General features: G+C 38.9%; 1 protein-coding gene across 2 annotated transcripts in view; it reads left to right on the top strand.

Annotated features, from left to right (window-relative positions):
• The window catches only part of LOC112113484 (POU domain, class 6, transcription factor 2), a 388,658-nt gene that overhangs the window by 320,581 nt on the left and 55,465 nt on the right, over window positions 1-12,612 (top strand). For both annotated transcript variants that reach the window (XM_026654065.2, XM_026654066.1), the window contains one exon: window positions 4,218-4,364. In XM_026654065.2, the coding sequence (XP_026509850.2) occupies window positions 4,218-4,364 (147 nt within the window). The remainder of the gene's footprint in view (window positions 1-4,217; window positions 4,365-12,612) is intronic.

The raw sequence follows: 12,612 nt of genomic DNA on the forward strand, positions 1-12,612 counted from the left end.
CTCAGTTTTTCTTGATAAATTCATTCAGACACCACATTACTGGAAAAAATACTCCATCACAGGGAATATGCACATGTTGCCACCACAAGGAGTAGGCACGTGTTGCTGTTGAGTAAGAAGCTGGTGCTAACAACACCAACACATATTTTTTTAAATGCACTTTTTAATGAGTATTTCCAAACACTACAAAATGTACTGCAGAAGAGTACCAGTTTTTGATTTTGAAATTACAGTTTACTCTCTTAATTTTACAGCATTCTTTTAATAATGTAGTTCCATTGACTTCAGTGGAGTAACTCCTGATTTACCCTAGTGTAAGAGAGAGCTCAGAATCAGATCCATAGACTTTTCTTTCTGAGAGGTTGGGACATTGGGAAAATGTATGGAAGCAACTCAGATACTACAGGGCTCCTCCTCATAAGAACTTCAAGATAATTTCATTAACAGGCACTGGGGCACTCTTCAGAAGTTAGGCCTGTCATTTTAAAGTAAGCTCTCCATGACCTGCTGCTACAGCTGCTGCTTTGAGTAGAAGCAGAAACTCAGGCACTGGAAGTGACAGCTCTGAAGAGCCTCAGCATTCTAAATTAAATCACTATTTAAAAACTGAAACTAATGCTGAAGAGTCCTTTAATGGGATCTTTCATAATATATTTCTATCAATAAGTGCTCCCAAGTGCTAACGTCTGCATTCAGAAATAGCAGAAATCTCTCAAGCCGGAGTTGGAAGAGGCTAATGGGTGTTATTTTAAAATTAGAGCAAGGTATAATATGTCAGATGTTATCCTGTTGTCCAAATAATTAGGATAAACTTGAGTCCTCCATCCCCAATTTGCATCAAAGTTTAGAAGGAATCCGTTTGTGAAAGTTTGAATCTCCCATCAACAGCTTGCAACAGCTCCTGAAAATATTCAAAGGAAAATCTATTATTTTAAAATCTGATTTAGGGGCAGGTTGGGATATTCTTATTCACATTTGGTAGAACCTTATAAACCTGGTCCGAAAGCAGATTTTCCATCCTGTGGAAACAAAGTGAGGTTTTGGAATTTGTTGCCATTCCCATCAAGACAAAACAAGAGACCTTTTGAAATGTTTCACAAAAAACAAGACCAAGCCCCCCCAAATAGCCTGGTGATTAGGGTACTCCCTTGAGAATGTGGGAGACCCAAGTTCAAATCCCTGATCTGCCTGATTTGAAGCATGGACTTGAACCTCCCACATCCCAGGCAAGTAGGCCAACCTTTTGGGAAAGACAAACACACCTTTATCGATTCCCCTTCCCAGTGAAGATTCCACTGGAATCTTCCTGTGAAAACTTGGTTTTGATGAATCAGCATTTATCATGGTCTCCCCACTTACTTATCCAACTTCTCCACCATTATCACACCATTATCTACAGGGCAGGCACAAAGATTTGGATTGATCCTTAGGGGTAAAGCTAAATGAAACAGGCACATTATTCTATTGTATTATGTGTCTCAGAACATTACAAAGTACAGCTGCTCCAAATACGGTATCAGTCTTCTATATTCTGCCACAGGTGTCATGATCCCTGCATGGACTGATTGGAGGCGAGAGTTGACGTATTGTCTCTCATTCAGTATCAGAAGTTTGACTCTTGCGTCCAATAGCTCCATGATGCCAGCCCCCATCGCCCACTTGTTAAATTTTCAAACAAACAACTTTGTGTTTTCTCCTTTGCTACCCCTCTCACATGGGATGTGCTTCTGTAAACATGCACAGCACCAACTCATTATCCACCTTCAAATGTCTCCTTAAAACTCTCCTCTAGTGTGCTGAGGACGACTGCCTGTCATCCTGAGCAATATTGTCTTATTGTTGCCTTGTACTCCCACATCGGGCTGTCTGTATCCATGTGTTGTCTTTTGTCTTATACTTAGATTGTAAACTCTTTGGGGGCAGGGATTGTTTTTCTTTCTAGGTTTGTACAGTGCTTAGTACAATGGGATCCTTGTCCAGGGGTGGGGTTCCTAGGCTCTACAATAATATGAATCATAATAAATAACCTACTTTTCTATCTCTGCATTCTCAGATGAAGATGAGAAAATGTAAAAGTGAATAAATATAATTTACTAAAGTAGGCAAGTTGTCTATATTCTGCTCCCACATATCTGTGGAAATGATTTTAAAAAATGAAACGATATATCCTCAATGCTGATAAGAAACTTCATTATACATACTTTTAACCCACTGCATAGTGGATTAAGGCCTCATGTGATACATCAGCAGAATTTAGCTCAGTGTTCCTAGCAGCAGTATTCCAGCTGTTTGAGAGATTTTTTTTTTTTACTCCAGATAGGATGGTAAAAAACCCAATTCTATATCCCTTTTACTTCCTGAACATATTTTTGGGGCACATATCTAGGACCAGAATAGATCGTGTACTTGTTGTTACAAAAGGGTTTTGTTTTGTTTTGTTTTGTTTTGAATAAACCTTATTCAAATATACATAAAAACAGAATGAAGGCTAAACAGGATTTATCATCATACATTTTCTCATCTATGGCATTTTCTGTTCAACCCACTAGAACAGTTTGGGGGCTGTGTAACTGGGTGTCTCTTCAGAATTGGGGAGGAGAAGGGGATTCCAGTCTTGGGATCTAAACAAACAAATAAGGCTCAGGTCCATGCAGGGGTGCTGGAACAATTTGTGTAATGGGGATGCTGAAAGCCATTGAACCAAACTGTAAACTCTGTATATAATGGAAACCACATCAAGCCACGGGCTGTTGCTGCACCCTCAGCATCCCTAGTTCCAGCACCTACGGGTCCATGCCCTGACCTCTTTTTGCTACCTTTTCCAAGATCATTTTCTTCACCTCCTTCCCACAGTACAGTACAGCCTTCCCAATCCCTTATGCTTCCTCCCTCTTTGCCTGAAGGAATTTAACACCATCAGGGTATCTTCCCTCTTGGTGCAGAGTGAATCCTCCTTCCCTTCTTGTAGATCACCCATCATCATAGTGTACCACGCTCTTTTATGTCTATCTTAACAATACCCCTGTGAGATAGGGAAGTGCTATTGTCCCCATTTTCCAGATGGGGATTAAAGCACTGAGAAGCTGAGTGACTTGCCCGAGGCTGTGGCAGAGCAAGAAATTGAACGTGGGTCTCCCAAGTTCTAGGCTAACACCTGAACCAGCTGTTCATCTGGTTCAGAGATGTTCCATTCCAGAAAGCATGTCTCTGACAGATACCGTCTAATCTCTTGTACCAGTCTGTTTCTCCAACAATTCTTCATCGCCAGAACGTTCCCTAGCACTTGTGGCTTGGTTTATACGACTAGTATCAGTCTCCCATAAGACATCTGAATCCCCAGTGAGACACTTTCCTCTGTATTTAAACATGTAATTGTTCTTTTACAAACCCAAGTGTTGCTTAGAGTGTCCTTATGTGGGATTTGGACATCCTATTGAGATGACCGTTTGAAAATTGGTCCATCAGTGAAAATGTTTTATGCATGCTATGTTGTATATTGAGCATGTCATTATGGCAGAAGAACTGAAACATGCCGACAGCTGGAGAATTGTACGTGAACCCTGGAATTAATTATTCACAGGCAAAAACAAATAACTATATCAGTACATTTTCCATGGTTTTGCAAATAGAAAGCTGTGGAGATGGTTATTCATTTTCAGTTGACATCCATTTAACTTAATCATAGGGTCAAGTTCCAGACTGTGATTTGTGTTTGTGTTGACACATATTCCTTGAATGTATAAACCGGTAGAAGCAGCGGGTTTTTCTCATATTTGGGTTCAATAGTTGAGCTGAAGTAACACTAAGCAAGAAGATTTCTTTCTAATCTTAATGGCCAAACTTAAGGTCTGAGCCCATTCCCTTTAAAGTCAAAGACTGAACTTTCATTGACTTCACATAGATGCAAGATTCGGGTACCTAGATTATGCACCTAAGAAGGAAATACAAGCATAACTCTGAACAATAAGACAACTGTGTTCTTCAGGACAATGGAATTTCCTCTGGGATTCTTAGATACATTCATTGTCAAAGGGACCAGTGCATCAGAAATAAAAACCTCTCTGAAGAAGTGCTTAAGCTCTGGGGATAAACTGGAGTATTCCCCTATGTTAGTACTGTAACATTTATATATTCATTTAGCGCTGTGTTTTGTGTGCTTCCTCGCTCATCAGTGGTTTTACCGTGATCTTTTCTTCTTTTCTTTTTTTTTTTTTCAGCTGGTTAATAATCCACTGGCAAGTCAAGCAGCAGCGGCTGCAGCAGCCGCAGCCATGGGCTCAATAGCAAGCTCACAGGCCTTTGGCAATGCACTCTCCAGTCTTCAGGGGGTCACAGGTCAACTAGTCACTAATGCACAAGGACAGGTGAGTGGAAGATGGAGAAAACGGTGAATTCTTATGGCAGATTGATCTTTGGATAAAAATGAATTTCTTTTGCATGACAGCAATTTGTTAGTGCACATATTGAGGATAAATAAATAATGTTTACCAGGAAAGGTAAGAAATAGAAATGTTTAGGACTGGGGGCGGGGTGGTGTTAGAATGGGGAATTTGTTTTTTAAACTGAAAATGGTTTCGCTTTTGCTTTTCTAATACAATCTTGGGAAGAGATTACAAGAATGTAACAATGTGGTATTTTAAGTGTGCAGATTGTTGCTGCGTCTCACTTTGCTAGTTCAAGAACCTGATAATTCTCACCAAAAAAACAGCAGTCACTCCCCATTTCTAAGCACAGATTTAATAACAGAAATCTACACTGAAGTCTTATAGTACCAAGACTGCATTATTTTTATAAACTATACCATTTATTAGTATGCAATAAAGTGTTCATAAAATATACCACACTAGTCAAAATAAATTAACAAAGCATATTTTGTAATACAGTGTCTTTGATTTAATATGATTATTTGCTCACTGTTTATTAAAGCACAAAATTTAGCAACCTGTAATGGATCTGCCAGTCATTAGTGCAAATTCAAGAGGCTCTGTTGTCTTTTAAAAGCCTTTTAATACTGTGTTTTAAACACAATAATTTGTACATTTTTGAGATGACTAAAAGGGAAGTTTCATCATATCATGCTTATTTACAGAGTTGCTTATTTGTCTTAACTGAAGCTGATATCATTCTGGTCCTGCAATATGGCCCCAGTTCAGAAAGGTATGCACCTAACTTTAAGCACATGAGTGATCTCATTGACTTCATGTTCTTAAGTACCTTCCTGAATCATGATCATTGACTGGCTTTATCCTCTCATCTGTCAGTAACAAAAGTAATGTGACTATTTGTTTCACGGCAAATAGTATTATAATAGAATCATTATAATAAGTGTAATAATATAGTTTAAGATTACTACTGCTAACTTGGTACTCTATACCAAAAAACAAACCTGTTATTAGAAGAGATACTACTACAATGAAAAATTCAAGCTGATTCCAGACACTTCAGTAGATGTTTTATGGACTGGTACAGCCCTGGATATCAGTGATTATAAAGTTTCATTCTACAGTTCTTGACTTACAATTCAAAAAAGCACAAATTGTAAGTTCTTCTTTTCTTCCTCATAATTTTATGTCACTGAGTTTTTTTACTAGAGACAAAGGTTACATTTTTTTCTGATCAGTAAAACAAAACAAAAACGGTATCCTCAAACTTTATAGGGATTTTTTTTTACATAAAACATAAACAAAGATGCATCCTGAGCTTCAGTCTCCCCATCTAAGTCCCAGAAAAAATGCTGACCTTGTTATATTTACTGGGTGGGTGCAGAATTGTTCCATCACTACCCCGAGGGTTGAACGATGGAGCTTGTCAAAGTGAGGCCTTATCTAATGAATCATCTTATCGCAGGTGCACACCACACATATTAAAGGAGGATTGTATGAACAATGTGCCCTCTACAATAACCTTTCAATGTCTACTTTAACCCTTGTTTCAATCCCTTTTCATCAAAGGATCATTTTATGCAGCCAGCTTTAAATGGAGGCTCTCAAAAGCCTATTAAGATTTCTGGAGGCATGGGGTATTGGTATGGAAGAAAAGTTGGTTATAATACCTATAATTCATAGTCAGATCACCTCCATCTAGAAGGCCTGCTTCTTTATATCTGTGCTCCAGAAATAGTGCATATCCTTCTCTCACAAGAGACACTTGGCTCCTAAGATGTAAATTGTAAGAGTTGAAGATATACATCCATGTCAGTTTTTCAGTAGTTTTTTCTTACTTATTCTCTCCAGAAAACATGTAAGTGAAATATATACGTAAGTCGAGTGCTTAATGAATTAGTATAATGAATATACCAATGAATGAAACTATAGTCAATTGGGCCAGGGTACTGCTAGTTACTCTACAGGTAAAGTAAAATCTAATAATTCCACAGGTTTCAGAGAAAGAGGGGGGCTCAGAAAAAGAGTCTTTTTCTCTATTGTTAAATAAAAGTACAGTGTATTTCTGTCTATTCAGCCTTTTGGGGCAGGGACTGTCTTTTTGTTATGTGTCTGTAGAGTGCTTAGCACAATAGGGATTTGGCTCCTGGCTGGGGTTCCCAGGCACTATCACAATGTAAATAAATAATAATCATGATAATAATAAAAATAATAAGTGTTTTCTATAGCAGCCATCTCTATAATAGTCTATGGCTCATAGCATGCTTCTGAAGCTATCCGTCCATGTAACAGGCATATCGCATTTTAGACAGAGGAGTCCTGTTGAGTCTGCCCTTGCCAATTAATACAATTCTAGCAAAGCAGCAAAAATGGTGGGTCTGACTTTTAAAACTTAATCCATAAGTGAGTAGTGGGTTTGGGTACCTCTGCTTTTTTGAGTGCTCAACCTGAGACCCTTTAAGGGGGTCTGACTTTCAGAAAGTCCTGAGCACTTGCCCTCTGAAAATCAGGCTTCTTCAAAGAATCTCAAGTTTGGAACCACAAATCACTAGTCATCTCTGGAAAGCTAGGCTCAGGTGATTTACCATTTGTATTTGCAAACATAGTAATTGTAGACCCCTTCTTTTTTTTTTTTTTTTTTTTGTATTAAAGATTTAGGTCTTGTATAATTGTCTGTCTGTTGGCTAAATATATGGTGATCCTTAATCCCTTGTAACACAGTGACATAATATAGGTCAAAACTGAGATCCTATTGCAAATCTAGGGGAAATTACCTTTTGGGTGACATATGACTTGACCTTCAACTCCAACCATTTTTATGTTCAGAGTGTCCAGATTATACAAGTGTGACAACATTTTATGTAGCAAATTTGTATTGGTTTAATTTTGGACTTTTAAAATGATGGTATGATTTCTTTTCTTATGTCACTACTACTCATTTGAGAAGCCTGAGTTTTTCACAGCCAAGATATCAGAAGAGATCTTATCATTTAGATAACAAATTTACATCACCTGATTAGTTTGTTATAGTGTAAGTGGAAAAATCTATGTTAATTGTCTATATTCACAGGCAAATTAGGTTACTCTGTCTTCAAAGTTAAGAAGTCCATTTGTACAACAGCGCTGGGCTTCTGGCACCACTTTTGCACTTGGAATTATTTCAGATGCAGAAAAATAGAATATTTTTATTACTCTATTGAATGTAGAAGAAAGCATAGACATTTTATGTTTTAGCTGAGGGGGGAGGGATAGCTCAGTGGTTTGAGCATTGGCCTGCTAAACCCAGGGTTGTGAGTTCAATCGTTGAGGGGGCCACTTAGGGATCTGGGGCAAAATCAGTACTTGGTCCTGCTAGTGAAGGCAGGGGGCTGGACTCGATGACCTTTCAAGGTCCCTTCCAGTTCTAGGAGATAGGATATCTCCATTTATTTATTATTATTAATATTTTGGAAGGAGGTAATGCCCATTGAATCCCTAGTTTTTAAATCACTACAGATTCGAAAGCATGCTTTATGGTGATGGTTACTACAAAGGCTACCCCCAGCCCAGTTTTCTACTTGACTAAAATATACAGCCATATTCTACCCTCAATTACACTCATGCAATCCTGTTGACTTCAGCAGGGTTTACATGGGTTTGAAGTGAGGGTGAAATGCAACTTAGGAAGTTCAGTCATTTTATAATAAGGGCAAGAGCTTTTTAAGAAGAAATATACTCATTTTGTCAACCTGAGGGATTGTAAAATAGAAATGACACCAGAGAGTGGAAGAACATAGCATGTTAAAAAAGTGAAATCTAATAACTTTATAAAACTGTGTTGTGATGAGGAGAGAACAAAACCACCTAATTTTCCTTTTTTGACATTAATGTGAAAATAATGTCAGTGTTAATATACATGAATAATGAACATGTTAATTATACAGTGGATTTAAAGAATGATATCAGTATCATCTAAGAATACCATCTAAAGAACTCAATCTACATTGAACATTTGCCTAACTCCCTGGATATGAAAACCTTCCACATATAGAGAACCTTGGGTGCAGTCCACAGAGATTAACATACATAACTATCTGTACACTTTAAAAATTAATTATTGCTTTTTAATCTGCAATTAGTTTGCAAAACTAAACAGAGAGAGTGGCATTGTTGATCCAATTCGATAATAGATGTACTTTGGTTCTCATTATTCTGATGAGAGGGCACACATTTGCTCTTTGAGCTTCTTGATAGTAAATGGTGCTAATGAGGCCTGATGGATTCTCTGCTCCTAACAAGGCTCTCAGCAGTGAGAGTGATTACAATGGAGATAGATTTGATGGGATGCGCTCGCTTTTGTAGTGTCTCAGCTGCTGACACTCTACGACATAATCAGGTCACAGAGCCGGTCACAGCCATCAGCGAAAGCCATAGCTCTATCCCTCATTATTAAAGTGCATTATTCAGTTCCAGGCCTTCACAATACAGCCAAGGGCCCTTTTTTTTTTTTTTTTTTTTTTATATTTTTTTTTTTTTTTATACTCTTTAAAAAAAACAACGTTTTTTTTTTTTTTTTTTTTTTTTTTAAGCATCAGCTCTCAGATACAAGGGTTAATAAAATAAAATACTTCATCAGCTGAAAAAGTAATAAATTAAAGAAATGGAAATAAAGCATTCCCTTTCAAATTCATTGAAGAGTCACAATTAAATAAGCTGGGGAATTTTTGTCACCCTGTGCCGTATATGGTACAATGTAATATTCTATGAGCAATAAAAACTGGGGACAGGATTCCAGGGTAGGATTGTGACTCTTTTTGTAGATTGATTTTCTAAATACTAAAGTATCTCCCATTCAAAAAGAAATCTCTCTCAGTGCAGCCACTTTTTATGTATGTATTTTTGTTATTTTCATGTTCTTTTATAACTCTTCTTTTCCTTGGTGTGGCAAGCACTTGCCTATAAACTAAGTTTACAAGTGACATTTTTGATGGCTCTCTTGTCTTCTTAAAAGTTTGAGGATAGTAGAGGCATCAAATTAATGTATTTAGTCCAAAAGTGGATTATAAATTATAAGACACAATGTTATAATTGTTCTATTTCTGTAAAACCATACAATGCCCTTCTTTTGAAGAATGCAATATCTGCAGCAAGATATGCTACAAGGTAATTGCAGCATTTTATTCCTATTCTAGATATATGCCCTATGGATGCCTCTAAATTGTAGATCCTGTCTATGCAAAGAAGTTGCACCAGCTTAATATGAGGTGTGATTTCAAACCAGTTTAGTTAAACTGGTGCAAAAGTCCTAGTGGACATTCTTATTTTGGTTTAAATCAGGTTTATTTTGGTTTGATTTACGTTGATTAAGCTAAAGTGTAATAAGCCACTCTTAAATCGAAATAAGAGTGTCCACACAGCAGTTTAAACTGGTTTAAAATTAAATTAAAATAATGTAACTTAACATCTGTGAGTAGACAAAACTTGAATGACTAATGCATATCTTTTTCTTGGTAAACAATATTTTTTTTGTTCATCTCGTTCATGTCTGACAAACGATACAAAGGATTTTTCCATTCTCTTACCTTTAGAGTATGATACAACCAGCCAGTGAGCAGATGTGCAAGGGCTTGGTGAAAATGACAGTCCTCGTGCTTACATCAGTGCAAGGACTATGCAGTGCTAGCACTTTTCGTATCACTAGCTATCTCAAGGAAGTTTGGAAGAAGCTGTGCCATGGCCCAGCTTCTATTCTGCACCAGCCAGCAGAACTGGTTGGCTGTGGAGGGGAGTGAGTGCATGCTCCATTTCCTTATGGGGTTTAACAGTGGACGTATATTTGTTGCCCTCCAGGGAGTTCTGGAGCCACAGTGCCTGTGTGAGGTACAATGCCTGTCAGAGCTGCCTCTGAGGCCTTGCAGTTCACACCACTCTCCATATCTGCCAGTGTGTCCACACTAGACTTTTTTCTTAAAATTTCCCACCATGGCTACCACCACTGGAGTTGCACAGCTGGTAGCAAAGATGGGAACATTCATGTCTGCTAGCCACCAATGTTTTAACCACCATGTCGTCTAACACTGCTCACAGCCATCTAAACAATGGGGATTAAAACACTGGCAGCCTTGTCTAGACTACCATTACCCCTGGCTGATTTGCACTGGTGAACATTGTGCTATCATTAGGACTTAGGGCCATTCCTTGGGGAGCCCAATGCCAGAATACTCTATTTCAAAAGACCTTCAGATTGGCAGACTGGAGCTGCCATTGGTCACACTCTTTTTTTCCCTCCAAATTTGACTGGACTGCGGATTTACAACTCTTGGACACTACAGGTGTGGGGGGAAAGAAAGGGGTCAGTATCTTTCTCTGAGTGTGTTTTCGGGCAGAAAAGAGGCACATCCTGTTAAGAAAGGTCAACAGAAAGGAAAGAATTGCTCCATTGGCTTCTCCTCCCCACAGCTATGCAATGAAAGGAGCTGTTTGATTCATTATCTCCCTAGTGAATTTGTATGTTAAAAGAATATTTGTTTGTTTATGGAATTATATGTTTGCTGGGTTTTTTTACTGTTATCCTGCCTCAATTTTGAAAGAATACAGAGCAGGAAATGGTAGAAATGTTAATATATATGGGCAAGATCCTTAGCTTGAAGTCAATGGGGCTATGCCAATATACAGCAGCTGTGTATCTGGCCAGTCTACTTTGGACTTCCGCATCATTAAAATTTAGTTTGGAAAAAAAAAATTACCATCCTCAAAACAAAGAAACAATTTCAGATAAGCCAATAGAAACAGAGAGACATTTCAGATTCACAGATATCCCATATTTCAAGGAAAAGATTCTAACTTCCTCACAGGAAAAGAAAAAAAATTCAGAAAAGGGAAAAAAATTCAAAAGGGCACTATCCAAATAAGCATCTCACCACCACCACAACTTAGCATGTTTGGATACCAATTCACTCTGCAGAAGAGGTCTGCTTTAAAGAGGAGGCTGCAACTCTTTGCTCCAAAACCTCAAAGAAGTGGGTGTTACATATAGATCAGATCAGACACTGAGGTGAATGCAATATTTCCCAGAGCAGATTCTTCTCGCTCTCAAAGCAGGCTAAAAAGAAGGAGCTGATATGGGAAGCTAAATCACACATACTGCAAATTAGGAGCTACAGAGGGAATACCGTTGGAAGAGAATTTACTTGGAACCTACTCAATAATTTTGGGAAGGCCCAAAAGATATGGAGGAGTCAGAGCAGTACTGGGCCTCGGGTCAAGTCTCTAAATAGATTTACAAAGGATGGTAAAGGTGCATATGGAGACCTCTATTGACATGAAAGTAGTCACTATTTATATATTCCTATCCAGAAGTGCCCTTTACATTTCCTTAATACACATCTTACGAGACCGGCTACCTGCTTGACTTTCCTATCCAGGGGCGGCTCTATGTTTTTTGCCGCCCCAAGCACGGCAATCAGGCAGCCTTCAGCGGCATGCCTGCGGGCGGTCCGCTGGTCACGAGGATTCAACGGCGTTTTGATCTGCCAGTCGCGTGCGTTCGGCATACCCGCTGCCAAATTGCCACCGAAGCCGCGGGTCTGGCGGACCTCCCACAGACAGGCCACCGAAGACTGCCTGACTGCCGCCCTCACGGTGACCAGCACGCTGCCCCCACAGCTTGCGGCCCCAGGCATGCGTTTGCTGCGCTGGTGCCTGGAGCCGCCCCTGTTCCTATCAGTACTGGGAACACAGACATATCTCAAAGAACAATCTATTTGGCATCTTCGAGGGGTGATAAGTATGGTAAAGGAGAACATTTTCATATTTATTGAAAGACATGCCAAACCCATATCAACCATACAGATGGTTCTGAGATCACCAAGGTCATATTCAGAGGTCAGTTCAAAGGTCACAGTGAGACTGCTGGGAATTCAGGTCTCTTTGTGTCCGCCCCATAACATGCAAAACCACTTGAAGTGTGGCACATCAGCTCAGCCTTTCAGAGGTGGCTGCCCCTATAATGTTCAAGAAAGTCTTCCCCCCGAAAAAGATGAAGAGGAAAGTATAAGCCATGAACACATGCATATTGCAAGGGGAAATGCTTATGTGATAGAGTGACTCAGAGTCAGTGATTATTCAAGGAGGCATAGAGCATAAATTGACTAGTGTTTGTGAACATTTCACTGGCACTTGAAAACAAAAAGGATGAGACACAAAACAGGCAAACCCTGGTAGTGACAGAGAACACAACAGCAATGATATA

This window comes from Terrapene carolina, unplaced genomic scaffold, assembly GCF_002925995.2.
Source record: "Terrapene carolina triunguis isolate 2854851 unplaced genomic scaffold, T_m_triunguis-2.0 Scaffold179, whole genome shotgun sequence".
NCBI classification, from domain to species: Eukaryota; Metazoa; Chordata; order Testudines; family Emydidae; genus Terrapene; species Terrapene triunguis.